General features: G+C 44.4%; 1 protein-coding gene across 1 annotated transcript in view; it reads right to left on the bottom strand.

The window, feature by feature from the left end:
- The window catches only part of Tbcd (tubulin folding cofactor D), a 197,122-nt gene that overhangs the window by 14,618 nt on the left and 163,127 nt on the right, over positions 1–19,377 (bottom strand). The window contains exons 21-29 of the mRNA XM_045159196.1: positions 18,607–18,667; positions 16,145–16,167; positions 10,813–10,844; positions 10,459–10,521; positions 9,592–9,668; positions 8,499–8,580; positions 4,372–4,490; positions 2,319–2,410; positions 1,079–1,219 (exon numbers count right to left, since the gene is read on the bottom strand). Of these exons, the coding sequence (XP_045015131.1) occupies positions 1,079–1,219; positions 2,319–2,410; positions 4,372–4,490; positions 8,499–8,580; positions 9,592–9,668; positions 10,459–10,521; positions 10,813–10,844; positions 16,145–16,167; positions 18,607–18,667 (690 nt within the window). The remainder of the gene's footprint in view (positions 1–1,078; positions 1,220–2,318; positions 2,411–4,371; positions 4,491–8,498; positions 8,581–9,591; positions 9,669–10,458; positions 10,522–10,812; positions 10,845–16,144; positions 16,168–18,606; positions 18,668–19,377) is intronic.

Below are 19,377 nucleotides of genomic sequence, written 5' to 3'. Positions count from 1 at the left end.
AGGGCCATCCTCAAAATGATCTTGGACCCTCCTGGTCCTACATGGTCATTAAAGATAAGTTACAGATAAGTGGGAAAGTCCACAAATGGGGCTCTCATAAGAGTCTCATAAGAATACTGTATTCTGGGGGGGGGTATTACCATGGGATATTTTTTATAATCATGGAAAATGTTAATAAAAATTATGAAAAGAAAAAAAAAAAGAATACTGTATTCTGGGCTGGAGAGATGGCTCAGGAGTTAAGGCACTTGCCTGCAAAGCCTAATGAACCAGGTTTGATTCCCTAGTACCCACATAAAGTCAGATGCACATGGGTCTGACACATGCATCTGGAGTTTGTAGTGGCTGGCATGCCTATTCTCTCTCCCTCTCTCTCCCCTTGCAAATACTTATTTTTTAAAAAAGAAAAGAAAAAGAAATCCTGTGGTGGTGAGATGGCTTAGCAGTTAAGGCACTTTCTTGCAAAGCCAAAGGACCCAGGTTCGATTCCCCGGGACCCATGCAGGCCAGATGCACAAGGTGGCACATGCTTCTGGAGTTGATTTGCAGCAGCTGAAGGCCCTGGTGCGCATGTGCTCTCCCTCCCTCCTTCCCTCTCTCTCTCTCCCTCCTTCTCTCTCAAACAAATAAATAATTTGTTTTTTAAAAAGAAAGAAATCTTGCCAGGTGTAGTGGCTCACGCCTTTAATCCCAGCACTTGGAAGGCAGAAGTAGGAGGATCACCACTGTGAGTTTGAAGTCAGCCTGAGACTACATAGTGAATCCCAGGTCAGCCTGAACTAGAGTGAGACCCTACCTCGAAAAACCAAAATTAAATAAAAAATAAAAATAAAAATACTGCATTTTGCGAATCCATCTGCCTTTCAGTAAGAAGAATAACTAGGGGAGAAAGTAGGAGCAAGGAAGCTGGTCCAAGGCTGCGCTGCACAACAGGAAGCACAGCACAGCGTGAAGAAGGGCTGCAGCCACAGAAAGTCTGCCCCGTCATCGTGCCATGCACGAGCAGTACGAGGTACAGTCCTCCTCTTCACGTCGCTCAGGAGACGGCAGGGAAATCAAACTGCAAATGCTGCCCTACCAGGTCCCCACGTCCCCTCTGCTATCTGTGGTGTAGTCATTCATGCAATCCAGCAGTGTGGCATAAACTTCACAAACGTTCTCTCTGCACACTGCTTCGCTGGGGGCACTGTCTGCTTTCACACCAACAGTCTGGCAAATCCTGTAATAAAAATGTACAAATTATCAAACCTCATCAAAACAGCAACTCAGAGACTACACAGAACTCAACACAAAATCAGATCTCTATCATGCCTACCAAGGATCAGGAACATAGTGGAAGAGGGGCCAGGAAGATTATAAGAGCCTCAGGGTGGATAGGAATAGCCTGAGCACCATGTGGCTCCCACACAGAGACTGACTGGCACTGCTTGGTCCCCAAAATGAATACCAATAACCCCACTGAAGAAGACCCTCAGCAGAATTGTGGTGGGGGACAGTACAGCCTTTTTATTTAAAAAAAAATCTATAATACATGTAGTATAATGCAGTATAAATTTCTAACAGGTTCATTTGGGTTTTTAGTTTTTTGTTGTTGTTGTTTTGAGGTAGGGTCTTACTTGAGCCTAGGCTAACCTGGAATTTACTATGTAGTCTCAGGGTGACCTTAAACTCATGGTGATCCTCCTGCCTCTGCCTCCCAAGTGCTGGGATTAAAGCCATGAACCACCATGCCCAGCTAGTTTTAAGATATTTTAAACAACAAACATTTTTAAAACTTGCACATTAATTACTGGTGCACATCTCTGAGCCCATCCTCACATCACAATGATCTGATGTGTCTTCCTGAGAGTAATATGCAACATAAGCCAGGAGCCCCAAGGGCAGACTTAGGAAGTCACTCAAACACAAGCTTCCAGGCACTCCTTTCCCTTGCCAGCCTCAAGTAGAGTGTTGTTCCCCAATTCTATGTTCATCTAAATATCTGTTTGTTTTCTGTAGTACTGGGGATGGTATCAGGGTCTGGCTCATGTTAAACAAATACTCTACCACTGGGTTGCTCCTGTAGACCTAATGACTCTTTGATTTATTTCGGATAGGTTTCATGATGCTGCCAAAGCTGGTCTCAAGCCACTGTCCCCAGTTTCTGAAGTGGCCCCTCAAATAAAGATGCACTCATATGGTAGGGTTAGTGTTCACTGTCTCTGTGACAACTTACACTTGTCCCCAAGTGTTTAATGTTCAGTATCTTAACAACTCATACCTCTGTGACAGCCTGACAAATCCATGGTAGTTACTTGGCCACTGGACCACAGGCTCACCTTGAGATTGCCTTCAAGCTGTCCCTCCTGGCCTCAGCAAAGCTCACATCCTTGGGAGAGATGCAGGTGACTGCTCGAAGACCTTCAAGAACCTTGGGGTTAATAGAATCCCCAAAGAAATGTTAGCTACAAAGGTAAACACACTCTTGTTTTGAGGCTGGCATGAACTCGATATCCTCCTGACTGCCTTTTAACTGGGGTAAAGATATACACCAGTGGCCAGGTGTGGTAATATATGCTTTTAATCCCAGCACTTGGGAGGCACAGGTAGGAGGACTGCCATGAGTCTGAGACCAGTTTGGGACTACAGAGTGAGTTCCAGGTCAGCCTGAGCTAGAGTGAGACCCTACCTCGGGGTGGAGGCAGAGGGAGGTTGGTATGTACCACTATGCTTGGCTATAAACACACTTCTGTAACACATATAAGTGTGGCCCTGAAGCCACAGGACACAGCCACTATGGCTAGGGCTTTCTGGGAAGGAGCTGCCTCCTCCACAAGTCCACATAATCTGGTTCAACTTGGAAAAAATACATAGGAAGTGGCCTTCCTCAACTCCACTCTGCAGTACCCTGATCCCAGCAACTGCTATGGATCTGGCCTCATTGCTGTGAGGTCTCCCTGTCTATTACTCAAAACGGGGACAGGAAATCAATGCTGTTCTGGACCTCAACAAGTGGGCTGTTTTTTTTTTTTCAATTTTTTTAAATTATTTATTTGAGGGAGGGGCAAATAGAGAGAGAATGGGCACATCAGGGCCTTCAGCTGCTGAAAATGAACTCCAGATGCACATGCCACCCTGTGCATCTGGTTTACTTGAGTCCTGGGGAATCAAACCTGGGTCCTTTGGCTTTGCAGGCAAGTGCCTTATCTGCTAAGCCATTTCTCCACCCCTATTATGGTACTACAAGTGGTATTTCAGTTCTAAAAACTGCTTCATGATTATCTATGTTTCAAGCAGGTAAGTGTGGAGGGGACAGCTTGCACAAGGCCTGCCTGTCCTGTGGATAGAGAGCTCCACCCAGCACATCACTGTAAGCTATCTGATCCCACAGAAGCAAAGGGCGCCAACCAGATTACATAGAAGCAAACATGGTAAGCTTGTCTTCCTCCATTGGAATTTGAGTAGCATCTTGTGGGTGGATTGGCAGGGCCAAACCTGGTATTTCAGTCGGTGGAGGGAAACACATAGCATAATGGATAAAACAGGTGGGAGTAGGGGGACCATGGTCTCCACAGCTTAGCTCCTTCCAGGGAGCAAAGATGAGCAGGGGATACAGCTATGAATCAATATGATCATCCCCAGTAGAGATGAGGACCCATGAGACCATGAGGCAGAAAGGGGGACAATGGGAAGGACTCAACCAGGAGTAGACAGAGCTAAGAAAAGGACACTGAGGAAGGTGGAAGGGGTCTATCATCTGGGGCAGCCCAGGTATAAGAAATGGACAAGCCCCCCATTCTCAACTCAAGGGTTTCAATGGTTGAACCCTGGTAGAGGAAACACCTCCTGGCCTTTTGAGATCACAGTGGGGACAGGACAAGGTGCCTGGGAAACCCACCCCACACACTTACAAGGCAGATAATATAGCCCAAGCCTTGGAGTGGGGTGGGATATCTGAAAAAGAAGTAAAATGCCATTATGTGATGTGTCCTTCTGAGAAGAAGCCCACAGGACACCAGGCTGAAACATGGAGCTGGCAGCCTCTGTTCATACCCAGGTTGCCTGCCAGCACAGCCACAGACAAGGTAGGGCATGAGACACATTAAAAAACAAAATGTGGTGTACTCACTAAGGCAGCAACAGCTTCTTCAAACGATGCCTTCCTCTGCTATAAACCTATGTTCCACTCTACAGTGTGTCCTGCAGGAGCAGGTTGGCCCACACTTGAAATTCAGGCTAGGCTGCCACTCCCTGGCATGGACTCATGCCAGAAATCCCTTCCCAACCACAGAGGCATGAATTGATTAGTAGTAGTCAGTGCATTCCTGCCCTACACTTCCACAAGCCTGCCCTACCCTCCCTTTACCCTTAGGGTGCCCTAGGCAGCCTCACCTGCTGCAGATGACCTCTCAGAAGGAAGCCTGGGAGGGCACCCAAGGCTGAGGAGAAGCCACAGCGGGTCATTTCCTCTGGGCTCTGGAGCTCAGCAAGGTACTGTGGAATAAGCTCCTCTGGAAAGAAGGAAGGAAAGTCAAGAGAGTGGCCTGCTGTCTTTGTGTCCCTGAAAATTACAAGCAAGATGCATCAGGTAACCAGGACAACAATGAAGCAGACCTATTTTCAAAGTAGTACATGGAGAGAGAGAAAAAAGAATTTATATCTGACAGTTTTATAATTTTTTAAGAAACTTTTCTCTTTTTGAGACAGGATCTCTTTATTTAAACTAGGCTAACCTTGAACTCACAAACATCTAGACTCTCCAGGGATTGTGAGCTAAGATACCTTAGCTGGTATTACAGATATGCACCAACATATCTAGCTTTCATAACCAATTTTAAGTACATGGTTTTATTCTTAAGAAAATAAATACAAGAAGATGGTAAGAACAGCAGATATATTCATAATCCTCATCTTTACTCACTAAGAACAAAAATGCTTATTATAAAATTGTCCTCATAAATAAGAGGATTCCATTGCAGACAGAGAGCAAACTCAGTTCCAAGTTGGATAGGAGGTTTGGGGACACTCTGGTGTGAACAATCCTGGCAGGGTAAGAAGAGGAGCAGAGCATAAAGGCAGTGCTGGGCAAGAGTGCATGGCTCTGAACACAGCGTCCCCCTAGGCAACAGGATCAGAGGACATAAATGAGAAACAGGAACTAAAGAAGAAGAGTGCTTAGACTAAGGGGACGGGTAGAATTCTAAGAGAAATGAGTAGCTAGCTAGATTCTTTAACAATACAGTTCAGCAGGGGGAATAGAGGAAGACCAGACACCACCACTGAGTCCTATCTGCCAAAACCAGAGAACTCTAGTCATTACTATTCAGTGACAGCAAAGGCTACTGGAACACACATACCCTCCTAAGCAGTGCACTCCCATCCAACCTTACATGCAAAGCACTCAACTGACAAAAACCAGAGGGAATTTAGCTCAATAACCATGTGAATAAGCAGCATCCCATTATTCTTACAGGTTAATTTTCAGCAGCCTTCATTTATTTTTTTAATATTTAACTTTTATTTATTTGACAGACAAAGAGAGAAAGGGGGAGGGAGAGAATGGGCGTGCCAGGGCCTCCAGCCACTGCAAACAAACTCCAGATGCATGTGCCTCCTTGTACATCTGGCTAATGCAGGTCCTGGGGAATCAAACCTGGGTCCTTTGGCTTTGCAGGCAAATGCCTTAACCACTAAGCCATCCCTCCAGCTAGATCATCTATTTTCAGAAGACAGATATGACCTGATACTCTCTTCTTAAAAAGTAAAAACATCAGGGGACTGGAGAGGTGACTCAGTCATCAAAGGCACTTGCTCACAAATCCTGGTGGCCTGGGTTCAATTCCCCAGTACCAACATAAAGCCAGATGTACAAAGAGGTGCGTGCATCTAAAGTTTGTTTGCAATGGCAAGAGGCCCTACCATGCCCATTTGTTCATTTATATTCATTTCCTCCACCCTCTCTCCTTGCAAATAAATAGTAAAAATATTTTTTAAGTAAAAAATAAGCCAAGCTGGGTGTGGTGGCACATGCCTTTAATTCCAGCACTCGGGAGGCAGAGGTAGGATTGCCGTGAGTTCTAGACCACCCTGAGACTCCATAGTGAATTCCAGGTCAGCCTGGGCTAGAGTGAGACCCTACATCAAAAAATAAAATACAAGCCGGGCGTGGTGGCGCACGCCTTTAATCCCAGCACTCGGGAGGCAGAGGTAGGAGGATTGCCATGAGTTCAAGGCCACCCTGAGATGACAGAGTTAATTCCAGGTCAGCCTGGACCAGAGTGAGGCCCTACCTCGAAAAACCAAAAAATAAAATAAAATAAAATAAAATACAAAATAAGCCAAGCATGGTGGTACATGCTTTTAATCCCAGCACTTAGGGGGCAGAGGTAGGAGGATCAACAATGAGCTGGAGATCAGCCTAGAACTACAGAGTAAGTTTCAGGTCAGCCTAGGCTAGAGTGAGACCCTACCTTGAAAAGCAAAAGAACAAAAATAAGTGAAAACATTACATTATTGTTCTACTTATATAACAGACTAAATACAAAATAATGTTACTATCACTATATAAAATTATCTGTGGTTAAGAAACAGTGTAAAACATAACTGGTTTTAAAAAGTCTGCCAGAAGACCAAGTTAGAGTATTTTATTTTTATAAAATTACAGAATGTAGAGTTAGAATACTGCATGGGTGATTTTTATGCACATAAATAATTTAAATAACCTTAAACAGTCATTCACATACTTTAGATGTGATAAGGGAATCCTATGGGCCAACTAACATAATATGTAACTTTAATGTTTCGTAACCTAAAAAGTAGTATTCATAAACTTGATTCCACAAATAGTATTACATGATGTCCTCGAAATCAGATCAACATCAATACAGTGGGTGATGGACATGCATAAATGGCATCCAAGTAGTACATGGCTGCACATAGCAGATAAGCTCGCGCTGCTCTTATGAAGAGGAAAAGGAGCAAAACATTTCAACAAGCCAAGAACACGTAGTAAAATGTCACAGTAACATGAAGATAGTGAAACACATCCCACCACACAACACAGATCTAAAATTAAGGAACAGCGTGAACAAAACCCCAGAGGGGAGGCCGGGTGTCGGTGAAGTTGCAGCCAAACAACAATTAGCCAAAAGAACTTGAGAACAAGTGTAAGGAAAGATAACCATGGTGATGAAAATGGAGATGTGGGGCTGGCAAGATGGCTCAATGGGTATAAAGCACTTACTATGCAACTCTGAGTACCTAAATTCAGACCCAGATGCCATATAAAGGCAGGAAGTTATGCCAGGCTTCTGTAATCCCAGTATGACTACAGCAAGATGTGAGGCAGAAACGAGCATTTCCCGGAAGCTCACTCAAGGAGGAGTGAACAACAGTAGAATTCCTTGCCTCTGCAAGGTGTGGCAGAACACACCTTTAATCCCAGCAGAGGTAGGAGGATCACCACGAGTTCGAGGCCACCCTGAGACTACAGAGTGAATTCCAGGTCAGCCTGAGCTAGAGTGAGGCCGTACCTCGAAAAATAAAAAAAAAATTTTTAAATCCCCTGCCTCCAACAAGAAGGAAGGTGAGGACTAACATCCAAACATCCAAAAGTAATCCTCTGACCTCCACACATGTGCCTTAGTATGTACCTGTCCCCACTCACACACATGAAAACATGCACAAAGACACCAAATAAAAATGTTTAAATAAAGAAAATAAGCAGGGCACGGTGGTGAATACCTTTAATCCCAGCCCTCAGGAGGAAGAGGTAGAAGGTAGCCCCATGATTTTAAGGCCACCCTAAGACTACATAGTGAATTCCAGGTCAGCCTGGGCTAGTGTGAGACCCTACCTCAAAAAAAAAAAAAAAAATGAAAGAAAGGGAGAGAGGGAAGGAGGGATGGGGAAAGGAGAGAAAATAAATAAGTAAATGAAGGTATGAGAGAACCAAGAGACAGCAAGGGCAGAAGATGACAGTGGCAGAAGCAGACAGGAGAGGAAGAAAGTGGCAGGAACAACCGCAAAAGAGAAACGGGAAGAAAGAAACGGACAAAGAAGGGGTACATCAAAGATTCAAGGGGCTTCAACAGATAAATAACGGGAACAAACTGGAAGAAAGGAGACTTTAAGGAAGCAGTATTGAAGCAAACGTATTGACTATGCCAGTGGAATAGCACCCTGCTTCAGGACAGCTGTCCCAACACAAGTGTCCCACTGAAGCATCTTGTTCAGAGAGGGAAAAAACTCCTCGGGGAGATAAACTGGCCTGATGGAGCCAAGGACATGATTTGCCCTGAACCCATGTGGCCCAGTAGGAGCTGTGTAAAGGCCAATGCTTAACTAGTACTTCTTACCCCACAGTCCAGTGCACTGCATGAGCTGGGTCCTGGTAGATTAACTCCAGAAGGAGGTACAGATACTGTTGCTTTTACTTCCTAGCTCACCTCACTGGTCTCCACTCTATCCCCATTTTCTCTATGGTTTCCTACTAGAGGCCCAGCACATAGCTCACTCACCTTCAATGTCAGGTCCTGCCTCCCCAGGCTCCTTTCTGTAGTATTCATTGCATAGAGCAGCCAGAGCTGAGACAGCTGCCTCCTGAAACAGAGGAGGACATGAGGGCACAAGGGCTCTTCCGGAGAAGTCCCCAGCACAGACACATAAGTCACTTTGGTGTCCTAGCAGTGATTATGTTTTAAAAACAAATTATACCATTCCTATACTCTGGCCTCTCTTCAGATCATGTGTATCTTTTACCTTTTAACAAATTATGCCATTGCTTTCCAATGTGTCTACTCACTGATACCTGTCACATGCACAAATCACTTTAATTCCCTGCACTAGGGTAGGATTAGGATTTCGTATTGTGCAAATATCACATATATGGCACAACTAGTAAGATGAAGCCATACAGGAGCCTTCAGCACCAGGAACAGGAGGGTGTACTAAACAGAAGTGAGATACCAGTCCCAGCCCTGGGAGTTGGGGTGGAACAGGATGACACTGCACCACACCTATCAGGAGGTAATGGTGTAGTATCTTCTTGGATCACAGAGGACACTAACTCAGTTCAAACCTTTGATAGCCACTCAGCAAGCACATAGCAAACACTGGGCTTATAGGTTCTTTTTTCTTTTAATAATTTTTTTAATTTTTTATTTATTTATTTGAGAGCGACAGACACAGAAAGAAAGACAGATAGAGGGAGAGAGAAAGAATGGGCATGCCAGGGCTTCCAGCCTCTGCAAATGAACTCCAGATGCATGTGCCCCCTTGTGCATCTGGCTAACATGGGACCTGGGGAACCAAGCCTCGAACCCGGGTCCTTAGGCTTCACAGGCAAGCGCTTAACCGCTAAGCCATCTCTCCAGCCCTATAGGTTCTTTTAACTGCCTCCCACAAGCAGGAGAGAGGAACTGGGGAGGGACAGGGTAGTGACCAGGAGCACAAGGAGAATTCTTGGTCCACAAGAACAAAAGCACAGAGATTCCATTTGTACATATTGAGAAACAGCAAAACAAGGAATATCACAATCACTGTGCTCTGGCCTGAGACAAGCACTGAATGGAGTTAATGTCACTCTCCACAAGGAAAGCCTGCTAAGCATACCTTGACCTGTTGTCTAGAATGAACTGAAACCAGCTGGAGACTTCTGAGAGTGTCATTTATCAGCTGCTGCCAGCCATCTGTCAAAGAAGCAAAGAAATTATTTTCCTCCTCAGAATACTCAAATAAAAATTTTAAAGATGGCAGATAACTTCTGCTTAGTCTTAAACCAAATGGTGACCTCTAGAATGCATCTGGGGCCATCTTAAAGTAAGCACTTTTCAGGCTGCACAGAAGAACAAGGATCCAAGTTCCAGTGCGAAGCCTGCTTCAGACTGTTAAATGTCAGGATGCTCCTCTGTGTGGGAAATGCCACCTCCAGTAAACCAAGAGCTTACTCACATGCTTGGGAACATTCTGTTTTACTTTACAGATGCAAGCTTCTAGTGGTCTCTCCCTATCTCTCTCTTTCAGACAATCTCACCTTGTTTTCACCAATAAAAATACATCATCCAACTCAATATATCCAACAAATGAGTCTGTGATAAATGCTAACTTCATTTGGCTAAACCAAATTAGTAACTTGAAGCTGGGGGACAGAGGCAGGCCTAGGTAGGGGCTGCCACTGCCACATAGCCCCTGGCACTGATTCTGGCGTTCTGGGTTATGCGGACATAGTAATCCAAGTTGTCTGTATGAGAAAGGCCTAACGTGAATGCCTAGTGCTGAGCACAGTGGTGAAAAGCACCTAACAGTGCCAAAGAAGATACCAGGAAATGTCCTTCTGGCTTGCAGGGAAAGGGTGTTAAGAATTCACAACAATTTCAAGACAGGGTATCCCAATATGGAGACCCTTTCAACTACCCACACCAAACTTAAACAGCAGTGTAAGAAAGTGCTATGTGTGTCACTAAGAAGAAATACACTTACCAATCACAGTGTCACCTTTAAAGGGCATTCTGGAAAGTGACAAGTTCTTTATTAAAATGCACACTAGGGAAAAAAAGAAAACACATTACTTTTCCAAAACTGCTTCTCACACTCCCTTGATCTCACTATATCGTGAACCATGTACAGTCAGCACATAAGATTTTTCCTACCCACATTCCCTGCTAACTAAGCCACAGGAAAGGCCAGGCTACCTCCTCAGATGGCCACTTAGAAGAAGTCCTACTCCAGACTTAGCTACACACAGAATCTTGGAGACTTCTCTACAGAAGAGACCATGTGCACCCAGAGACTCAAGCTTGAGTAAAGGGTGGCGGACTCCATCCTCAGACTTACCTGCTTGTCTCATGAGTTTTCCTCCAAGACCCCTAAAAAATCAGAGAATATGAAGAGTTAAAAATTTACACATAAACATGGGCTGGAGAGATGGCTTGGTGGGTAAGGCACTTGCGTGCAAAGCCAAAGGACCCATGCTTGATTCACCAGGTCCCACATAATCCAGATGCACAAAGTGATGCAAGCATGTAAGGTCACACATGTGCACAAGGTGGCACACACATCTGGAGTTTGATTACAATGGCTAAGGCTTTGGCACACCAATTCTCTCTCACTCTCTCATAAAAGAAAGAAAGAAACAAACAAACAAACATTGAACATCACACCAAGCAACAGATAGAACTCCAGGAACCCAAAACTACTGAAATATTAATAAGATGTATTTCTCCATGGAAGTAAGAGCTACCTTTATGGAAAAACATGAAAAGCCATGACAACATTATCTTCTGGCAGTCTCCTGCTATTTGAACTTTCCTCACTGATAGATACATCACACAGTACCAACCGCAAATGCGTCTCAACCTCACTTCACAACAATGCCACGATGACTACCATGTGGCCCATCAGTGGTCCACTAAAGTTCCATCATCACCCATCCTGCCCGCCAGCACCTACCCAACCTGTGACACTAAAGGCATGAGCTGAGATGCTGTCAGACAAGAGGACACAGCACTGGCTTGGGAGCTTTGATGTCTGGACTACATATTAACAGGATCTGCCTTAAACAATTAGGAAACCAGACTAAATATGTGGAACACTGGAACAGATGCTGGAAGGCAAGAGCGCAGCACTGCTGAAGAAAATTCTAAGGTATTGATGTGGGTGAACACCCAGCAGAGCCCAGCCCTCCTGCCAAGCTATGAAGTGAAATGGACAGTGGATAAGGCCAGTGGCTGGAACCTGTGACAGAGATGCAGAGGACACAGGCGGGGGGACAGCCTATGCTGACACTGAGCTGCACATGTCAGGAAGGACCCTGAAAACATGTGGAAGGAGAAGGTAGGACACCCCTTGGGATACTCTTGGGCTGGGAGCAACCCTCATCAGCCAAGGAGGAAAGGTTGTGGTAAGATTCTCAGAGGAGCTACATCAGCAACAGGCTAGCACTGCTCTGGAAGCTTCAATACAAGGCTTAAGTATAAACACAACAGAGAGAAGCAGACACTATTAAAAGGAATATAACAAAATCCAATCCCAGAAATGTAAATTTCAGAAAGTGAGAATCTAATGGATAATTACCAGGAATACATGACTAAAACTAGAATTATCACTTATGACAGGCTAGAAATGTCCAAGAATATGAGGTCATTAACATCCTACCCTATCCCCACATGTTCAGAAGTATGGAAGGAAGCATAAGCAGGTGAGAAAAGAAACAAAGCAGAAAACACACACACCCAACACAGAAAAACTTGACCCATATCTGAAAAGAAAAATTACATTAAGTGCAATTTAGCAGCAGATTAAAAAGAACAAAAGAAAAATTTAACCTATATAGACAAAAAGCAGACCTGTTGTACCAGGAGCTGGAGCAGACACTGATTGCAGAGGGAAGGAGTGTCAAAGGGATGTAACATTCTGATATCTCCATCATACTGGTTACCATTGTGTAGCTGGCAAAGCTTGTCAAATTTTACACTCAAAATTGATTAGTTTTATTATATATGAATTGTTACTCAAAAATGTCTATAGAACAGACCAGAAGAATAGATGACTCTCATTCTGCATTCCAATGTTAGGATAAGAATGGTGAATTGGGCTGGAGAGATAGCTTAGTGGTTAAGGTGCTTGTCTGCAAAGCCAAAGGATACCAGTTCCATTCCCCAGGACCCACGTAAAGTAAATGCTCAAGGTGGCGCATACATTTGGAGTTCATTTGCTGTGGCTGAAAACCTTGGCACACCCATTTTCTCTCTCTCTCTCCTTCTCTGTCTCTTTCTCTTTCATAAATAAATAAATAATGGTTAGTAATTAAGGACTACAAAGGGGAACACTAACCCTCTCACCACCAGTTATCCCACTAGAAATTTGGTTTGACCCAAAGGTCACTCAAATACTATACTATGACTGGCACAAACATGGACCCCAAAATTGTCATCACCCATACAGTCCCACTTGACAACTGAGATGCTACTCTTATTAATATTTTATCTATCTATCTATCTATCTATCTATCTATCTATCTATCTATCAGACACAGAAATAGGATGGGTGCACCAGGGTCTCTAGCCACTGCAAACTCCAGAAGCACACACCACCTTGTGCATCTGACTTTACACATCAACTGAGAAATCTAACCTGGGTCCTTTGATTTTATAGGCAAGTCCTTAACTGCTAAGTCATCTTTCCAGCCCAAGATGCTACTTTTTTGACACTGTGTAGCTCACTGCAAGTTCTCCAAGTAAAATCAGATTGTTCTTCCAAATTTATGTGCTATTTTAAAAAAGTTCTGGGCTAGCAAGATTGCTCAGTGGTTAAGGCACTTGCCTGCAAAGCCCATGGACCCATATTCGACTATCCAAGTCCCACATAAACCAGATGTACAAAGGTGAGGAAAGTGCAGGGTTGCACATGCCCACTAGGTGGTACAAGCATCTGGAGTTTGGTTACACTGGCTACGGCCCTGGTGTGCCAATTCTTTCTTTTTCTCTCTCTCTCCTGCTCTCTCTAAAAAAGTAAAATAAAATAAATGTTCTTCTGTAACATTAGGCAAACACTGAAACATTAAATATATTTTTCATAAATTTTTAAAAGTCAGTTCTTCCTGTCATGAGAAAAAAAAAAAAAGGAAGTGTGACCCAAACCTGCACAAGGTTCAGGAGCAGCTCTGACATAGAAAAAATGTTTCAAAAAATTCTCACTAGAAAGCCAGGTGTGGTGGCACACACCTTTGATCCCAGAACTCGGGAGGTAGAGGTAGGAGGATAGCCGAGAGCTAAGAGGCCAACCTGAGACTACATAGTGAATTCCAGGTCAGCCTGAGCTACAGTGAGACCCTACCTCGGGGGAAAAAAAATGCTCACTAGAAAGAACTACTCAAAACTGGAACTTGTTTAACAGTAACACAAAAGCCAATTCCAATGGGCCTAGAGTACCAAATAAATCACAATCTGAGCCCGTTAAAAGTTCCCAGCCATGGGGAAATGACTCAACAATTAAAAGTATATGCTTAAAAAGCCTGACAGTCTGGGTTTGATTCACCAGCACTCACATAAATCCAGATGCACAAAGTAGCACATGCATCTGGAGTTCATTTACAGTGGCAAAAGGCTCTAGTACACCCATTCCCTCTCATTCATCTTCTCTCTCTCTCCCCCTCCCTCCCTTCCTCCCTCGCTCTCTTCCTCCTCCTCCCTTACTGGAAAATATATAAATAAAATATCTTTTTAAAATTTTATTTTTATTTATTATTTATTAGTGACAGAGAGAGGGGGAGAGAGAGTGTGAGAATGGGCGCACCAGGGCCTCTAGCCACTGCAAACAAACTCCAGATGCATGTGCCACCATGTGCATCTGGCTTACATGGGACCTGGAGAGTTACAATGGGGTCCTTAGGCTTCACAGACATGTGCCTTAACCACTAAGCCATCTCTCCAACCCTAAAATATTTTTAAATTTTCCAGGTACTCCACAGCTTAGTGTAAGTATACTCTCTATCCCCTGGCCCATCTTCAATGCCCACTCCCTGAAAGTATAAAAAGCTGTTGGCAAGCTGTGTAGAAAGGAGGGCTTTGAGAATATGGGGAGACAGCCTGATGTTCAATCCTATACAAGTTGCATTGAAAAGCCACAAAAAGAGTTGGAGAGATAGCTTAGCAGTTAAGGCATTTACCTGCAAAGCCTAAGGACCCATGTTCTTTCCAGGTCCGTTAGCCAGAAGCACATGCCCACTAGGTGGCACAAGTGTCTGCAGTTCTATTGCAGTGCATGAGGCCCAGCACACCAATTCTATCTCTCCTTATGTCTCCTCTCTTTCTCTCTCACTCTGAAAGAAAGAAACAAGGGAGGGAGGGAGGGAAGGAGGCAGGCAGGCAGGCAGGCCAGCCACAAAGAGAAATGAAACAGCAGGAAATAAAACTGAGTAAGAGAAAAGACAGGCAGAGCCTGTCTAACAAAGAACTCAGATCCACAATACACAGTGCTTTGATACCTCAATTAGACAGGTATGAAATTCTTAAGGAACTAAAGGTCTAAACAGTCACTTCACAGAAGACAGAGCAGCACCCAATCAGTATACAAAGATGCTCAGCAACCCTAGTTACTGGGGATGTGCAAACTGCATCCATGCAATGAACTAGACACATAAGGTACCAGCACACACCACAATGATGGCTCAGGTGTGGTGCTAACCATACCAACATGGAGTAAAGGGTTGGGATGAACTGTAGAGAAGCTTATCAGTATTTCAAAGACACACACATGCCACATAATTCAGCAAACCACTCCTTATACACCTAAGACAACAGACCCACATGCACGCCAAGACACATGTATTGATGTAGCCAAGCAGCTTTATTTCATACTCTACAATCTCCTATCCTGGGTGGCACACTGAGTATTCACATAGCACATGATGCTCCGCAGCAGTAAAAAGAAACAGAATTAAGCCCGGCATGATGGTACATGCCTAAAATCCCAAAGGAGGGAGGGAGGGAGGGAGGGAGGGGGGAGGGGAGAAGGAAGGGAAGAAGAGAGTGAGAGAGGGAGAGGAGAAGGGGAAGAGGAAAGGGGAAGAAGGAAAAGGAAAGAACGGGAGGGGGAAGGGTAAAAGGAGAAGGGAAAAGGGGGGAAAGGGAAAAGGGGGAAAAGGGAAGAGGAAGGGAGGGGGAGAGAAGAGTGGGAAGAGAGGGGAGGGGAGAGTGAGGGGGTAGGAAAAGGGAAAGAAAAATAAGAACAGAACAATATGCACTCAACATGTGCACATGAGTGAATCTCAGAAATATCCCAGGTGAAAAGAAACACAACCAAAACCTAAAGGAAAACTGCAAAGGCCAAGGACAGGTGGAAATGCTGGCAATATCTGCTCTGAATCTTGGGTGGGGACACACTGTTTTCAGCCACAGCACTGCCATCCACACTCTGCATCAAGGGGGGTGTCATGACCTGTCAAGTGAGCTTCTACAAAGCCTGAAGATGCAACCCTCACAGCCCTGCACACTAATTTGAGTGACAGCTACATCTCTTCAAACAAAGTGGACGCAGATCACAATGGTGAGGACAGAAAAAGATATGTTGTTAGCTACTCTAAAGTGCATCAGGGGCCCAGATTTTCCTGGCAATATGCATTTTCATTAAGACACAGTACATAAGAAGTTTCACTTTATAGGCTTACCTGTACAGATGACGATCAGAAAGCTAAAATTAAAGAATCACAAGTAAGTTATCTGAGACATTGGGATAAACAGTACAGAATGTATATGACAGTGACAACAATCAACACAAGCGTGATGGCAGGATGGTAGAGCTAAGCTTTTTTAAAAATTTATTTACTTATGAGAGAACAGAGAGACGGGGGGAGAGAAAATGGGTATGCCAGGGCCTTTAGCTACTGCAAATGAACTCCAGAAGCATGTCCCACCTTGTGTATCTGGCTTATGTGGCTACTGGGGAATCAAACCTGAGTCCTTAGGCTTCATAGGCAAGCACCTTAACTCTAAACCATCTCTTCAGTCCCGCAGAGCTAAGTTTTGTTGGTTTTTCGAGGTAGGGTCTCACTCTAGCCCAGGTTGACCTAGTATTCACTACATAGTCTCAGGGTGGCCTCAAACTCATAGCAATCCTCCTACCTCTGCCTCCGAAGTGCTGGGATTAAAGGTGTGCACCACCATGCCCGACCTTCATACATCTCTTTTTTTTTTTTTTTTAATTTATTTGAGAGCGACAGACACAGAGAGAAAGACAGATAGAGGGAGAGAGAGAGAATGGACACGCCAGGGCTTCCAGCCTCTGCAAACGAACTCCAGACGCGTGCGCCCCCTTGTGCATCTGGCTAATGTGGGACCTGGGGAACCGAGCCTCGAACCGGGGTCCTTAGGCTTCACAGGCAAGCGCTTAACCGCTCAGCCATCTCTCCAGCCCCATACATCTCTTTTAATTCCTACCAAAACTAAAGGCAGCATCCCTGCCATCACCCACATTCTGGCTCAGAGGTAATGGCAGCTCCATTCTCTCAGTCAGTGCACAGGGCTGCCACCCAGCCTCACTCTATAACCTTGAAGGCTGGACAAGAATTCTAGACTTCACTTTAAAGTGAGAAATATAAGTGAACTAATAAAATGGCCTTGCTGCCATCAAAAAGATTTGAAACAAATGGACCAATATTATTTTTTTTCAATTTTTTTTTATTAACATCTTCCATGATTATAAAAAATATCCCATGGTAATGCCCTCCTTTCCTCCCTCCCTCCACTTTTCCCCTTTGAAACTCTATTCTCCATCATATCCCCTCCCCTTCTCAATAAGTGTCTCTTTTATTTTGAGGCAAATGAACCAATATTATAAAAAGAATCAATTGTGCCGGGTGTGGTGGTGCACGCCTTGATCCCAGCACTCAGGAGGCAGAGGTAGGAGGATCACCATGAGTTCGAGGCCACCCTGAGACTACATAGTGATTCCAGGTCAGCCTGAGCTAAACTGAGACCCTTCCTCAAAAAAAAAAAAAAAAAAAAACAAAACAAAACAAAGCAAAAAACAAAAAAGGACCAATTGTAAGAAGTTGAAAACTTATTAAACAAAAGAGTAAACCACTTAATTTCTTTTATTTATTTAATTATTTATTTATTTTTGCTTTTTTTCGAGGTGGGGTCTCACTCTAGCTCAGGCTGACCTGGAAATCACTCTGTAGTCTCAGGGTAGCCTTGAGCTCATAGCAATCCTCCTACCTCTGCCTCCCGAGTGCTGGGATTAAAGGCATGCGCCACCATACCAGGCCCACTTAATTTCTTATGTAGGATTCTGATTCTATGGTCTCTAGTTTACCTCTTCTGAATCACAGAAGGCTTTTTGGGTGTGTGTTGTTTTGCATGTACATGTATACACTTCATGAGAAGGCCAGAGATAACATCAAATTGTCTTCCTCAGTCACTTTCCACCTTAATTTTTTAAACAGGGTCCAACACTTAACCCAGAGCTTACCAAGTTGGTGACACTAGCTATGGCCAGCAAGCCCTCAGGATCCTCCTACTATCTCTGCCTCCTCAGAGCTGGGATTACAGGGACATACCACCATGCCTAGCATCATTATGTGTGCGAAAGATCTGAAGTCAGGTCCTTGTGCTTTTACAGCAAGCATCTTACCCACTAAGCCATCTCCCCCGGCCTCATAGAAGGCTTTTCAGAATTTCAGAATTCCAGAAAAACACAACCTGTGCCCCAGATGCTGCAAAATTCTGGAATAAACTTCATTAGACTCAATGATCATGAAGGCACAGGTGAAAACAAAAGGCCTTCATGTCATGGGTGCCCCTTTCCTCCCTCCACAATGACATGCCTGATCCAAGACAGAGGGGACATGTTGATCCTTCACCGGGCACTCCCATCCACTGAAAGACCAATGCCAGGGATCAGAGTGAGATACCAATGCAACCCTGAGACCTACGGACTGTGCTGCCCAGCCAACCAACATAATGGCCTTTGTTTATGAGGAGAAAAGTCTGAACCCTCGGCCCAATCCAGGCAAACACCACAAGAGTAACACAGATGGGAAGAAAGCATCAAACCATCATGCCAGTCACCCCAGTGTACATAGAAAGACAGACACAGGACAAGAGAAAGGTTCAGAAGCACCACACAAACCTGCTGGTGGATCTGCTTCAGGCCTTGCACTGTCTTTTCATCCATAAAGTCTGTGACAGGCCTGCAGAAAATCAAACATAGTATTGAGGTCCTAAGTATCAAGCCTGAGCCCTGGTATACACTAAGGAACAGGTAGTCTCAGATCATTTTCTTGTTCATGTTTTCACACTTTTAAAAAAACAAACATTTATTTATTATTTATTTATTTGTGAGAGAGATAATATGGGCATACCAGGGCCATATGTGTTACTTTATGTATCTGGCTTTATGTGAGTATTGGAGAATGGAACCTGGGTTGACAGGTTTTGCAAGCAAGTGCATTTAACCACTGAACCATCTCCCCAGCCCCACTGGAGACTTTAGATAAAGCTGTGTTGATCACAGCAGCTGGTCATAGAGTGCTTCCGCTATGCTCTGACCTGCTAGCTACTTTGCTGAAGACAGACAACCCTGCACACCAGACTCCTGTTGACACTAAGAAGCAGCAAGTCCTCAATAAAGACAGATGGGATCCCACAGGGGCTTGCTACCATTCTTAGAAAGGCTTCTGCTACAGCTGGCCCTTAGCTAGCATACTGTCAGCTGGCCTTCAGCAAGGGTTCCACTTTTCCTGACTCACAGGACCAAAACTGTTGATGCGAACAGTGGCTCGCACTGAGTATCTGCTTTAGCCTTGGGAATCTACAATCTGCTACATGTCAGGCAGAGGTGCTTAGCAGCAGCACTCGGGGGGTCTGCAAATCCTCTGCCTGCTGGGCAAAGCAACAGGTA

Source organism: Jaculus jaculus, chromosome 9, assembly GCF_020740685.1.
Source record: "Jaculus jaculus isolate mJacJac1 chromosome 9, mJacJac1.mat.Y.cur, whole genome shotgun sequence".
NCBI lineage: Eukaryota > Metazoa > Chordata > Mammalia > Rodentia > Dipodidae > Jaculus > Jaculus jaculus.
Note: the sequence above shows the minus strand (reverse complement) of the source record. Positions and strands in the feature narration are given on the sequence as shown.